The sequence below is a fragment of the Magallana gigas genome, chromosome 4 (assembly GCF_963853765.1).
Source record: "Magallana gigas chromosome 4, xbMagGiga1.1, whole genome shotgun sequence".
Classification (NCBI taxonomy): domain Eukaryota; kingdom Metazoa; phylum Mollusca; class Bivalvia; order Ostreida; family Ostreidae; genus Magallana; species Magallana gigas.
Window position 1 is genome coordinate 24,608,426 of NC_088856.1, and position 14,095 is coordinate 24,622,520.

The 14,095-nt window shown below is 31.0% G+C and overlaps 1 protein-coding gene and 1 long non-coding RNA gene across 9 annotated transcripts; both read right to left on the reverse strand.

Moving 5' to 3' along the window:
* Positions 1 to 1,149: 1,149 nt before the first annotated feature.
* Positions 1,150 to 3,182, reverse strand: LOC136275153 (uncharacterized). Its single transcript, XR_010713685.1, has 3 exons — positions 2,925 to 3,182; positions 2,050 to 2,285; positions 1,150 to 1,895 (listed from the first exon to the last, which is right to left on the reverse strand). It is a non-coding gene; the product is annotated as an uncharacterized lncRNA (long non-coding RNA).
* Positions 3,183 to 5,929: 2,747 nt separating this feature from the next.
* On the reverse strand, positions 5,930 to 11,897 carry LOC117683078 (uncharacterized). 8 transcript variants are annotated; one of them, XR_010713013.1, is made up of 7 exons: positions 11,714 to 11,894; positions 11,085 to 11,179; positions 10,201 to 10,242; positions 10,010 to 10,127; positions 9,586 to 9,730; positions 8,351 to 8,506; positions 5,930 to 7,490 (listed from the first exon to the last, which is right to left on the reverse strand). XR_010713013.1 is itself a non-coding variant. In XM_066081718.1 (6 exons), the coding sequence occupies exons 1-6, from the start codon at positions 11,722 to 11,724 to the stop codon at positions 7,270 to 7,272; spliced, it is 774 nt and encodes a 257-aa protein (XP_065937790.1). In that variant the 5' UTR covers positions 11,725 to 11,897; the 3' UTR covers positions 5,930 to 7,269. The 8 variants fall into 8 exon arrangements, 5 of the variants coding, with proteins under 5 accessions (XP_065937790.1, XP_065937787.1, XP_065937788.1 ...); XR_010713014.1 differs by lacking the exon at positions 10,201 to 10,242 and having other exon boundaries at positions 11,714 to 11,892; XR_010713015.1 differs by lacking the exon at positions 10,010 to 10,127 and having other exon boundaries at positions 11,714 to 11,892.
* Positions 11,898 to 14,095: the final 2,198 nt, after the last annotated feature.

Below are 14,095 nucleotides of genomic sequence, written 5' to 3' on the forward strand. Positions count from 1 at the left end.
TTTAATATTACACATTCTTTTTTGAATATTAGATTTGAAATTGTTGATTTAACATCGTAAGGAAACCCAATAAAAGATAAAACACACATTTGTTTTTCATGTTTTGAAAATATTATGTTTGTTGCACATTTTCGTACAACTGAGATAAAACTTTAGAACTGACTCTGTTTTGTCAAACATTTTTCAGGCAACAAAAAAAATAGAATTTTTCTAAAGGATTTATAAAACATGTCGAAATTTATTTTATTTTCAAACCGATTCTTGTACAAGCAACCTTTATTAAGTTTTGTCGGGCACATAAACGCTTTGTCAAAAAAAAGAAAACAAGAGTTAAAGACCACCAGTTACGAACAAGCAGAGTACATGACACACTTTTCTCCCATCATTAAAAGGGCTAGGCGGTCCTGGGTTTTTTACGCTCTATTTACCCGCGTCAAACAAAAAAAATTGTATAAAGATAAAGTTGATGTTATAATTTAGGAGCTAAATTATACATATTTGAATTTGTTTTAAACTAAATAATTGATGGCCCAAAATATCATTAAGATTTTTAAACATATCTAATTTTGTTTTAAAATTACCATCTAGCCTCTTTTCAAAATGAGATTGTAAATGTATTGAGCTGGAATTAATTGTGGATGAGTTTCAAATGTTATGTAGTGAATCAACGACTGTTAACATATTGTTGCAAACATTATATTATAACTTTCATATGCTATTTTGATACTTACACGGATATAATTGTGGTGGATCCGGTTTGAATACTCTCCTCCGAGATGGCTTCCATCTACACAAACAACAGCAGCATACAGCAGCAAACACTGTGATTATAGCGGTGCCGCCAATGACACCTAAAATCAGGGCACCAATTGCTGCCGAACTATAAGATATACGTTTATCGGTATCTGTGTGAAAACAACAATTTTAAAATTAAAAATAAATGGCATTTATGTTTTATGTGTCATCAGTTAGAAAGTACTTGCGCAGAATTGTAATACCTTACACATTAATATGATACAATGCTTAATATGTTAAACCATATTTTATTTCGTTCACGTTTTGAAATTTTATTAAATAAGGGATCACTAAATCATCATAAAAAATTAAATTAAATTAAACAAATCACATGTTTATGTATATGAAGCCTTATTTTGGTCATTTTGATTGGTACAACCGTTATTACCAACTTATTGAACCCTTACAATATTCTTCGTTTCTACACTTCATGATCAGTGTATTTGGTTGACACAATGGTGATTGGAAACGCATTTGAGACGTAGCACATGCCACAACTGATGAGCGACATTATCACAGTTGAAGTTGTGCATTCCCGTGAGAAGTAGAAGAAAATGTCATGTTTAATTGCTTATATCTGTTGAACCAGTCCAGGTGTGGGTTTTATGCTTTCTAAGATAAATCAATTCTATTGATTGCTAAAAATCTTTTGTTTTTGGCCGGGGGTATGATCAAAATCATTTAAAATTGTACTCACTACCACCTCATTTTTAAACAATTAAGTGTTATCTTTTTGTAATATATTTAAGAGTAAATAATGCATAAAATAAAAAAATGAAAAATCCAAAAAAGGAAAACATATTTTGAGATGGTCAACCAGTCGAAAGTTGGTCGCATTAACTCATGTTTTACCACCATTTTATTTAGAAATCTACACATTGTTTTATGGGTGAATTTGATTTATTAAGACCCTAGTAAGGATTCTAAATATTTTAAAGAAGAACATTACTACTTACATTTGAATTTTTTTTTGCTGTAATCTTTAGCTTAAAGCTGGCTTTATTTGTACCTCTGCCGAACCGGTCATCAAACTCTATGTAGAGAGTCTCGTCTTGTGGTCCACAATACTGGGTGTTTTTGTTTTCACTGCATGTTATTTTCTAAATTCACAAAAACGTATAATTATGACATGTTTTCCCTTTTTTATTAGAAAAAAAACTTTAAATTTTTATTGTAGAATTATATCATGAATATATAAATCTGATGCAAAATACATAACTTGTTTGTATCATGAATTAGTATTTAAACACATACGTGTTCACTGACTCCAGTATTGGATGTTTTGATATTTATTTCGACTGCACATTCACTGTCATTGAAATAAAGGGGAGTCACGCAGACAGAGTACTCGTCTGAAAGTCGAACTCCTCTTCCACTGAATTTGAATGAATCACAAAAGAAACCCACCGTCTTTCCATTGTACTCAACATACAATTCGTCGTCCTCATATAGATCATTTGTATTTGATGAGCAGTCTTCTCCAAACTCATCTTAATTGATAATAATTGCTGAATTTAGAACGCAACTCTCATGTTAAGGATGTAATTTTTTTTTCATTTCTTTCTGCCTTTCTCTCTCATTTTGATAATGTTAATATATATTCATTAATTACAAAATTGTTTATGTATATATCAGTTTTCATTATTGTTATAATATCCCAGGTTATTGCTTCCATCACTTTCTGCTGATTAAAAAAACATTGAAAGAAAAACAATTGAACTCGACAGAGGGTAAAATATCCAAGATAACTTTATCGGCACATCATCATTCTCACTTGTTAAAATTCACAAGATGAAAACAGATTTCTTACGAAGATGTTTAGTTGGAAATAATCTCGTTTCCTCTTTCAACACCTCAAAAAGTTTTTTAACGTTATCACCCGGGCTATTATATGTCTGATGCATTACAAAAACTTTCTATATGGGGTTGTGTTTAGAAACTTGTAAACGCTGAGGGTCATTTAAAAAAATAATCTTGACATTTTACATTTTAGTGGATGTACGTAGTTTGGGCAACATAAAATAAATTTTATGATAATCGAAATATTAAGTGAAAAGAGGCGTAAACAGAAACATCGGACATAATAAAACTACATGTAAACGATGTTTTAAACCTTTTTACATACTTACATGTTCTCCTATATCTGTATACTAAGGCTACCGGCGAAAAAAAAAATAAGCAAGATGCTTGTAATCAATGACACTGAAGAAACGAGCTTCTTTCTGGTTCTGATGGATAACATAAAAATGCAATACAATTCATTACAACTTTTTCTTAAAGATTTAAAGTTCAAGGTTAATCAACACAACTGTTTAACGTTCAAAACACAAATAATTATACCCTTTTAAAACCAAACCAATGCTTAGATTTAGGTCATCCGTTTATTTAAGGTCTGTAGTAACTATGCTTTTAAAAAGATTTTACAACTGACAGATGAATTTATTTATCGCAAGTGCATGAGTTTAATACACTTTACTTTATTTTAAATAAGATTATGATAAAGGAAATATTTTTCAAGATGAATTAGAAAATTTCATAATACGTGCATAGTATGTACACATATCAATAAATACAAAGATCGGTTCGATCAATATAACGTTAATGATGATTAGATTGAATTTGATTTTCTTTTATTTTACGAATAAGTAACTATGTAATTTACAAATTAAGTTGACATTATTATATAAGACTTTCCAGCGATTTAGATACAGACGCTGCTTTATTACACATACCTTCTACCCATGTTCCTAAAATAATTGTCACAACATAACTTTAGTATTTTTTTAATGTTTTATAAATGACATATTTTCGCTGTACAACATGCAAAATACATTTTGTTTTTACATTTTTTTTCTTTCAAAATATAAACTATGTTTTAGAACTGTTTAGTGTATGTAATAAAGTTGATTCAGTTTTGTATATACTGGTGTTTATATTTGTGTTCCTCTTTAATTTTGTTATGAATGGGTTACCGTATGTGAGTGACGAGTGTCGGGTGAGTGTGCTATTTTTAGATCGAGTATTTAAAGTGACCGGTTTGGGTGTAGTGGTCAGTAGAGGGTCCGATAACGACATCAGCCGGGTGCCACGTTTTGCAGCTCCTGTTTCAAGATATGGTGAATATCTCAAGTTAGCTTAATACTAAGGAGAAATGGGTAGCCATTGAAATTTTGGATTCTGTTAGGCGGGCACATGTTTTCCTAGCCGGTAAGGTTGTTTTGTTGTTATTTTGTACATTTCGCTGGTAATTTAGTTCTTAGTGTAATTGGTAGTATCTTTGTATGTTTATCGGGACTTTATTAGTCACAGTATGTTTTTTTCAGTGCGTAAGGGTGTTTGATACAATTACCTGAAATACAGACTGGTGTGCTAGACGAAAATTTTCCTATGGAAGGTCGTGGGGACAATTGACGAAGGTCGGGGACGCATTCTATGCTGAGTGGGGCGTGGCTTTCTATCCGGGCAGTGGTCGTAGACTTGAAGCGAGAGACCTGCGAGTCCGGGGCTTTCGGTTAGGATAGCGACAAGAGGGACAGGAAATTTGACGAGGGCAGGAGCGTCTCGAGTGCATAGTGACCTTGAGTTCATTTTCAGAGAGGTTTTAAGTGTTAAGGATGTTGTTTACTCAGGGTTTGAGTTCTCAAATTCGGATTGTTATAAAGTTCAATATCATGAGTAAAATTTGTTCTAATCACAAAAAGTATTTATGACATGAATTATTATTGACAAACCATTCTATATTTTTACTAAATTATGGAATTAGGCTCAAACAAAGTTGGACATTTTCAAAACAGAGGAAATTCGGACTAAAATTTTCAGATTTTGTTTTTCACTTAGATATTTTTGGTAGTACTGTAATATTCAAAGTTAAAATTTTATATGTTAGTCAACATAATTTTGCATATTTTCTGTTGGTTTTATCTCACTTTTTCGTTTAGATATTTGAATGGCACACACTACAAAAATATTGAACAATGCTTAAGAATTATAAAAGACACCTTATCTCAAAATTTTGATCATTGACCTCATATAACTTTTATGCCTGCAGAGTAAGGTCAATATACCTAGTTTAATGCTATAAATGTTTTGGTATTACCATCATTCAGTTTTTTGTAAAATTGAATCAAAAAAGTGTAGGAATTTGAAAACAGATTTTTCATTTTTAAAAGAATTTAGCAATTTAATTTTTTTTCACAAATAAGAAAATCTCAATCATAGTGTTAAATTTTCGGGGATTTTTCTTAAATTTTCAAAAAATATTCATTCGCCATTATCTCAAAAAGTAGGTCATTGACCTACTTTTTTTGAAAGTGTAAATAGCACTACTACCATGATAGGTCTTTCACACACAAGAGATGGTTTTTCATTATCATCAGTGGATTTTTTTTTCATTCTGAGTAAACGTATACCTTAAAAAGCGGCTGTTATTACAGGCTTATTTTCATATACATGCTTTTGAGCTGAAATTTGAAGTAATTGTAAATTCACGGTATTTTGAATTATTGAACTTTAATATTTTTTTGAGTAAATTTTTCAACAAGAGTTTTATTGGTTGAAATAGCTTCTAAACAACATTTTGTAGTTTACTTCCATTTTATATCTGATACAGTGTGATTTAATCTTGAATTTAGTTGATAGTATCAGATATTTGTTCATTTGTTTAATTGAATTATTATTCTTTTTTTTGTTATGTTCGAATGAGAGTGGTGTGAAAGGGGGAGTGAGAATAATGATTTGTTTTGTTTATTAATTTTTTTCTTCAAATTAAACTTATTTATTTTCTTTACAAAATCTTATTGTTCATTCAGCTGACAAAATCAAAAAAGAACTCATTACAGTGTAATTGTTTAGACAATAGTGCCGCTTATATAAAAAAAAAAGTCATTGCTTTAATGAGAATAACAAAAATATCGAATTCAAGTATTAAATACACAAAGCAAATTGTCATCTGTCTTTTCAACAAGTTTTCTTAAATTGGTTAATGATTGAATAAATTATATTCTAACAACATAAAAGTTATAATGTCTATATTTTTGGGATACACAGTTTTATCAAAAGGTACCTTCATTTTTTTTATTGTAAGAAACAATACAACATTAAACTTGACCCAAAGAAGACAAACTGCAAACGAGAGAGTAGAGAATACAGTTTTTAATTTATTTATACATGAATATTATCTGGTAAACGTTCACTACATACATGTAACCCTATATAGACGAACAGTCATTGATTGTTATGTTAGCTCGCAAGAAACTGGTCACCATTTTGTAAAAAATCATTGACCGGTGTTGTAGAGCAGTTTTTCCCCCAATCGTTGCTTTTTCCCCTAAAACCTGCTGTTATTAAAGTAATCTTTCCCACCGTGGAAAATAGCCACTTTATTCTAGGTTTCCCCACAGGTAGGTTTAAATAACAAAATGTTGGTTTAGATTTTATAACAAAAAATCTGGAAACCCAGTAAAGATTACAAATAATGTTTGCATACATTTGTATTTATCTGTACATTATGTTGAGTTTCATCTTTATGGTTTATTCTTCAGGTTTATATTTGTACTCATGGCGCATGAATAGGTAAGTTAATTCTTAGGAAATTGAACGCTGCAGATTTTAAATGCAGACAAGAAGAAAAAACATGCACTCTAAATATCATACATTGACATATATTAAAAAAAGGAACATAAATAGATATTATTACTAAAAGCTCTTCTTTTTATCACTTAGGCGGACATACTTTTTTGCTCTATCGATTGCTAAGACTTGCCTTATTAAACCTGCGATTTTCCGCGATTTTTCTGGAGTGTCATCGTATCTAACAATAAGTTTATAAAACCATTAAGACTTTATTAGTCTTACTAGGAGCGATGATCAAATTTAATCATTGAATAGTAAAAATTCCTCTTATAGATATGACGTCACAATAAGCATCATGATGTCATTTTTAAATTAGAAACATGTCAATTTTTACCTTAACTCTGGTTTAAATTCTAAAAACTCTTGGCGTAAAATGTCACTAGAAACTTTTCTAAATGAATATATAGAGTGTAAGGACAATGTATTTTCAATTTCGTTCTCCTATCTGAAGGTTTAATAGTTACATATTAATAAGAAAGAGAGTTTTAAATGAATGCCCAAAATCAAAATTTTGAATTTTACAATGAAATAGTTTCAACTGGAAGGTGGTAAAACAAAGATCATCTTTGCTGGAATATAACCTTTAAAGGTCACTTAAGATCGTTCATCTCTTTTCATGATATTTTAAAAGAAAATTAAAGCTAAATTAAGGTTAAATTTAAATAAGGTTTTAAGGAAGATCAAGACTGAATGCAAGTCTGGAATAAAAAAGGGGAAAAATCTTGTTTAAATATTTAAAAAGCACCCCTGTCTCATCAACCACGATAAAAGATGTCAATAAACATATTCGAACGTTATTTGCATATAGAGTCTTCATTTGTTAGCTTTTTTTTTGGACGAGTCTTAGACTGTGTCATAAACGTGTGAGGTTGACGATGCCATCAAAGCGTCATAGCTTGGAGGTGGATGTGACAGATTGTTATCATTTGTCTGTGGATATGCTGCTCCTTGTGGTGGTGGGTATGATGTCATTGGATAAACACCTGGAGAGGAAATACTAGAGGGCGTCGCCATCATATTCTGTTGTGTCTGGGTACCATAGACCACATACGGGTTTGCCGTAGCTGATTTAAAAAAAAAATAAACGAACGATGATTCATGTTATAGTATTCTATTGGTTTTTTTCTTCTTCTTTTTTGCAATGATATTTTATGTTTCATTTTTCAGATAAATCATGATGCAGACACATGGAGAAATTTATTGTCAGTGTGTTTTATTTATTGTCAGTTTTGAGCCAGACAAGCTTATACAAAATGTAGAAACGATCACTGTTGAAATTTTAAGCAATATTTTACATAGTCATTCATAATTTATTTTCAATAAACTGTCAGATTGTTCTTTGACTAATCCGGAGATGTAATTGTTTTGAAAAAAAAGTTATCGTATGTTTAATTTATTTTGTAAACTCAGTTCTACATGTAATTACAAACGAGCATTGTATGTGGGAAAATTTCATCCAGTATTAAGAGGAATGAATGAATGTAAAGATAATATTTTGATTTTTTTTCTTTCTTATTAAAAGTTAGATTTGTGGCTAAAAATATCACAATTAGAAGATTAAGGCTGATCAGGTTTTTAATGTATAAAACCATATATCCTCCTCAAGAAAGAATCAGATTATAAATTGTATTGAACAGAAAATGAAAAGAAAATTTTTGATAAGAAAAAAAACCTCATATAGCATTATATAGGATAAACTCTCTCTCTCTCTCTCTCTCTCTCTCTCTCTCTCTCTCTCTCTCTCTCTCTATCTGTGTCATTTTATTAACGTCTTTTGGCTCTCATTTAAATACACTTTCTTTGAAAATTTGAAGTGACGCCAGCATTACTTTTTTGAAAATGTTTGGCGCAGCCAATAAGAAACGAAATGTTTTATCACATTTTATATGTAACATTTTTGCGTTCATATGATATTGATGCCTACCCGAAAATCCTTGTGTTGGATTGAGTACTCTCCCTTGAGATGATTTCCGTCTACACACACACCAGCAAACTATAGCAATGCACACAACGATAAGAACGAAGCCGCCAATGACACCTCCAACTATGGCACCAACAACATATTCATGAGACTCGTTGTCTGTGTCAAAAAATAATATATATATATATATATATATATATATATATATATATATATATATATATATATATATATATATATATATCGTGGTTAAATGTTGTGATTGATACGACTATTCCGTGATTTAAACGAAATAATTAATCATGTCATTTATGTCCAATGAAACATCAGTAAGAACGTATATAAGTACTGCGCATGCTTGTACTTATCTATATTCGCAGGTCAATAATCTTTTTTTTATAAATGGGAGTGGTCAAAAAGTCACCACAAGCCTTTTTGTTTTAAAATTTATATTAGATTATAAGATATTCCCATAAAAAGCGGCGGCGTTTTTATAACGTGTAGTCAAGCAGATTGGAGTTTAGATAGGTTTAAGTTAAAGTGCTTTTATATTTATTTCATATACAGTCTCAGGATAATTTTTTTTTGCTTTATTTACCCCGGTGTACCCAATAATTGTTTAAACATAATCAAGTACCTTGCAAATAAATTCTAAACATATTTATTTCATTCACAATGACGCTTTGTTTTCATATTTACATATTTACATATAGTATTTTTCAGACATGAACCCAAACATCAACGGAACAGCAACATTATTATCAAATTAATCATCACGACAGGAGCTCTACTAGCTTCTTCAGGCAATGTATTACGGAGAACGGTGAAGAAATTGTTTTGTAACGAGACAACTTTTAATATCCTTTTATATTCTTGAACACACAGACCAATTAAAACCGGTTTTAACTTTTATTTCTTATTCTAAGAAATGGCATATTGGTTCCAAAAAGTAAAAAGCTTTAAAACTATCTGACAGGACAAAAAAAATGCCTGATATAAAGACAGACAAATCGTTAACTGTAAAACCAGACAGCAAGGGGAAAGAAGAAGTTAATTTGAGCATAAATATTTTGTGTTCTAAACCTAAAACAAATAATCTTTTTTAAATTTCTACCGCTAAATCGTAGTTTCAACCCCGTTTGTTTTATCTTTAATGTACACTATGGCTGATGTTATATTTTTGTGTTATAGAACATAATCAGGGTGCTGAAGTAATAAAAGCAAACAATACTACTTACAATCATATTCCTTTTTCGCTGTGATCTTCAGCTTAAACTTCGCTCCATATGTGTCACCGTCATTTCGGTTCTTGAACTCTATATAGAGAGTTTCATCTTGCGGTCCACAATACTGAGCGATTGTGTTTTCACTGCATCTTATTTTCTAAATTAAAAAAGATATATGGATATTATGATACTCTCTCCTTCTCTCCCTCTCTTTCGTTCTTTCTTTCTGTCTCTCTTTTTCCTTCTCTCTCTCTCTCTAAAATTCCTGAATATGCCCAGTGACAAAATTATACTATCAATTTTAATTTACGGTACTTGGGATAAAATTGTGGTAAGTTTGTCTATTAAAATATCTGTAATTGGTGCTAAAACAACCAAAGTATTCTAAACGACGTTAGAAATATTACTTGAGTCTGTAATGTATATAAATACATACGTGTTTTGTGACACCAATTATGGAGGTTTTGATGTTTATTTCGATTGCACAGTCATAGTCATTGAAATAAAGAGGAGTCACACAGACTGAATACTCGTCTAAGATATATCCGCTTCCTCTGAATTTGAAGTAATCACAATAAGAATCAACCGTTTGTCCATTGTACTCAAGGAATACTTTATTATTCTCACCTATATCTTTCGTGAAATATGAGCAGTCATCTCCAAATTCATCTGAAATGATCATTTTTTCATTTCTTATATTCAGTAGTATATTCCCACTATTTAACTTTATAGCGACAAAAGGTCAATCATTGTCATAGCTCGTTCTAGAATAATTGACCGGCATATCTCTTCTTTTAATATTGACCCGTTAGAAACATTCTCTAAGGAATTATTTCCTCGAAATCAATTAATTGCCACTACTTCGTCGATGTGTAAACTGTGACAGAAAATTGAAGACCTTTGCGACTTCAAAACAAGGTGACGTCATGCTAGGCATTCGGTCAAGGTAAGCAAACAACGAAAGCGCAATGCGATGGTTTGCTATTTCAAATATTTTTACGGGCGGTGGAATATCACCAGTGACCGTTTAATATCGACGATATGTTGGAATGAGCTTTGCGCAAAATTGAATTGTCAACTCTGTGTTAAAACGTAAAAAAAGGTTTTCTCATTTTTAATCCTATCTCAATTTTTTTTTTAATTTATTATTTTATTCAGATCACAAAACAAATATTGATTGTGTTTTCGGGAAATATTCATTATATTATCCGTATTGGGACTAATATATTGGTTTGTCTGTGGCAATATTTCGTTCTCGGAGGCTAATATAATTTATGATGTCCTCTTCCTCAGTCAATATGTGTATAATATTAATAACTTAGATATGAAACGTCATCATCACTCTCTCTTTTTGTCGCTTTCTTTTTCGAATTACTCAACAAGTGAAAAAATAATGCCAAAAATATTATGAAGAAATACAATACAATCATACAAAATGATATACGTACAAATAAACTACCAATTATCGGAATGTAAATACATAGTATGTAAATCCATTTTGATATACTTACATGTAGTCTCATATCCGAATACTAAAGCAACGTGTGAGAAAATCAGCAAACAACTGGTAATCAATAAAAATGATAAAACAGGCTTCTTACTGGTTCTGTGGGGAAAATTGCAGCTAAATTACATTATACTGTTATAACAATTTACATGCAAATGGTAATTAACCCAAACTGTAATAAAACATTCAACACACAAATCGATATTCCTCTCTCTACACCGTTCCAAAATGCAGGTCATCCATATATTATCTACGACATTCAAATCGATTTAGCTATTTCTCCGTCAAGGTTACATTGACGCTTAAATTGCTATTCTGAGATCTCTTATAACAAATGCAATGCTTGATCATACTTTTGCTTTTTGCTTTGTTAAATAAATTACCATTAGGAAATATTTATGAGGATAGAGAAAATATTTACAATGATCTATAATAGTAAACACGTTTGTATGTCAGTAGATTTAAACAAAATGTATTCGATCAATACGTGTATTAGCATAAATGAAGGAACATTTGAATTTAAAGATACTTTACAGGACAAATAATCATACATTTAAATGGTAAATGGCTTGACATTAGATCTATAATCAATATAACAAATTTAGATACAGAAATCGTCTTCAAAAAACATACCTTCTAACCATGTTTTGACACACCCGAGTGACGTAGGTCTTTGTGCGGTTAAGAGCATCGGCTGGTGGATCAAACGGGACGGGATTGCATTGTTTTCATAGAATAAGAATAAATTTGGAAAGCTTTTGTCATGTCAGCATGTTTTCATTTACCTGACACTCCCGGTAAGCTATGAAAATTAAAATTCAATCAAGTCACACAGGACATGTGTTAAGTCAAACACAATATATATATATATATATATATATATATATATATATATATATATATATATATATATATATATATATATATATATATATATATATATATATATATATATATATATAATTTCCCAATACAACAAAAATAAATCGGCACAGTTTTAAATAATTTAAAAATAATGAATTTACAGAATAAAATCACAAATTGATCCTATTAACCGGATCCTATTAAACTTTTTCGCCATTCCTGGCTCTTCAGGCGGTAAATAGGATCAATTTGTGATTTTGTTATGGATATTTTTAAATTAAATTATATATATATATATATATATATATATATATATATATATATATATATATATATATATATATTTTGATACGAACATTATATCAATGACTTAAATGTTATCTCCCCCTATATGTGAACAATAGTTTTGTATTACATTAACATTTTACACGAAAATGTATGTATATATGTACTATGTGTTTGCAATTGTAAGTATATATCTTAATTTATATATTCATGTGTTTATTTACGTTTAAAAATACAGTTATAAAGAATGAAGAAAAGATAATCATTATTATATAAGTGTTGTGTTGTGCATGCACTGTGCCTTAATAGTATTCAGGGTTTGATACATAGAGCCGAAGGCGAGTGCACTATGTATCAAACCCTGACTACTATTTAGGCATAGTACATGCACAACACAACACTATTGTTTTTTCAAATTAATCAATTGATTTGATTGTTTATTTAATCAAGAAGTTGTTGTACAATAAAAAGTCAACAAAGGTTTATGTTCTTTTCAAGAAATGAGAGACGTTTGACCTTACCGAGAAAACTCGAAATGTTTAGCAGACGAAATCTCATTGAAATTTCTTCTTGTACATTCTTTATCAAGCGTCATTTAAAAAAGCGTTTTTGTGATTCTCATGTAGAATTTCTTTGAAAAATGTTCAATCAATTTGTTCAAAAGTTTATCAAAAACTTTAACTTTAAAATTACCGTCAATAATGAAGTGTTTTTTGAAAGATTAATAACTTTAATTGCTTGATGTCAGTCGTATATATCTACGTTTTATATATATAAATACCGTCAAAGACTTTATCGGTTCATATAGCGTATCGGTAACGCGTTGAGCTTCGAGCTGGATGATTTTGCGTCGTGAGTTCCAAACGCCGCTGTCGGCGCTTGTAAAATTTTCTTTGAAAACATTTCCCGTTCTCTATTTCGGCATTATATGCTTACTCTATATAAATCCTTTGTATACTATGCGTAAATAGATGAGTATTTAATATATAGCGACAAACTGACAGGAGGCATATTAATGTACCATATAAACGCATGATATATTTTATACATTACTGATCAAGAGGGACCCTGGCACCCCAGGTGAGGTATATCTAGAGAGCTTATGAAAAAATGACAATAACAAACTGTCAACCATTTAAAAAATCCATAAAACGAAATACAAATTCAAAGAGCGACACAGATCTCTAAATGGATAGAGTTAGGATCAGGTGTCATGGAGGAGTGAGCATTCTCTGCTGACCGGTCACACCCGCCGTGTGCTCTTTGTCGTAATCGAGGAAAAAACGGAAAACTCTGTAGACAATTAGGTGATTAATTATGGTCTAACAGTTAGTATTAAAAACGACAGTCAGCATGCGACCCAGTGTAAGATTGCTTTGCTGACAGGGTCGTTTTATCGACCATAGAACTTACAAAAAGATGACTTCAAACGGGACTGTTGATAGTCCTGTTTTATCAACTTAGAAACTGTTTACATGCTCTTGTGTATCGAATTAACTGAGAGACAAAAACACCATATGCAAGTGAAGTCATCGTGTTTATCATGTCATCGGGTTCACAGGTGTGTGGCTGTCAGTCAAGATATCGGGTCTCAATAGCTCAGTGGTTATAGCGCTGGCACGGTACGCCAGAGGCCCTGGGTTCGAGTCCTGGTTGAGACTTGACTTTTCATCACCTGTGACATTTGGCGCCCAACGTGCAAATCCCACGGTCACTCCCTAGGAACATGTTTCACAACATTTCCTTCACTCGTAGAATTCTACTCGTAAATTCGAGGACGAATTTCTACCCAGAGGGGGAGTATGTCACCGGGTTCATAGATGTGTGACTGTCAGTCAATATATCGGTTCTCAATAGCTCATTGGT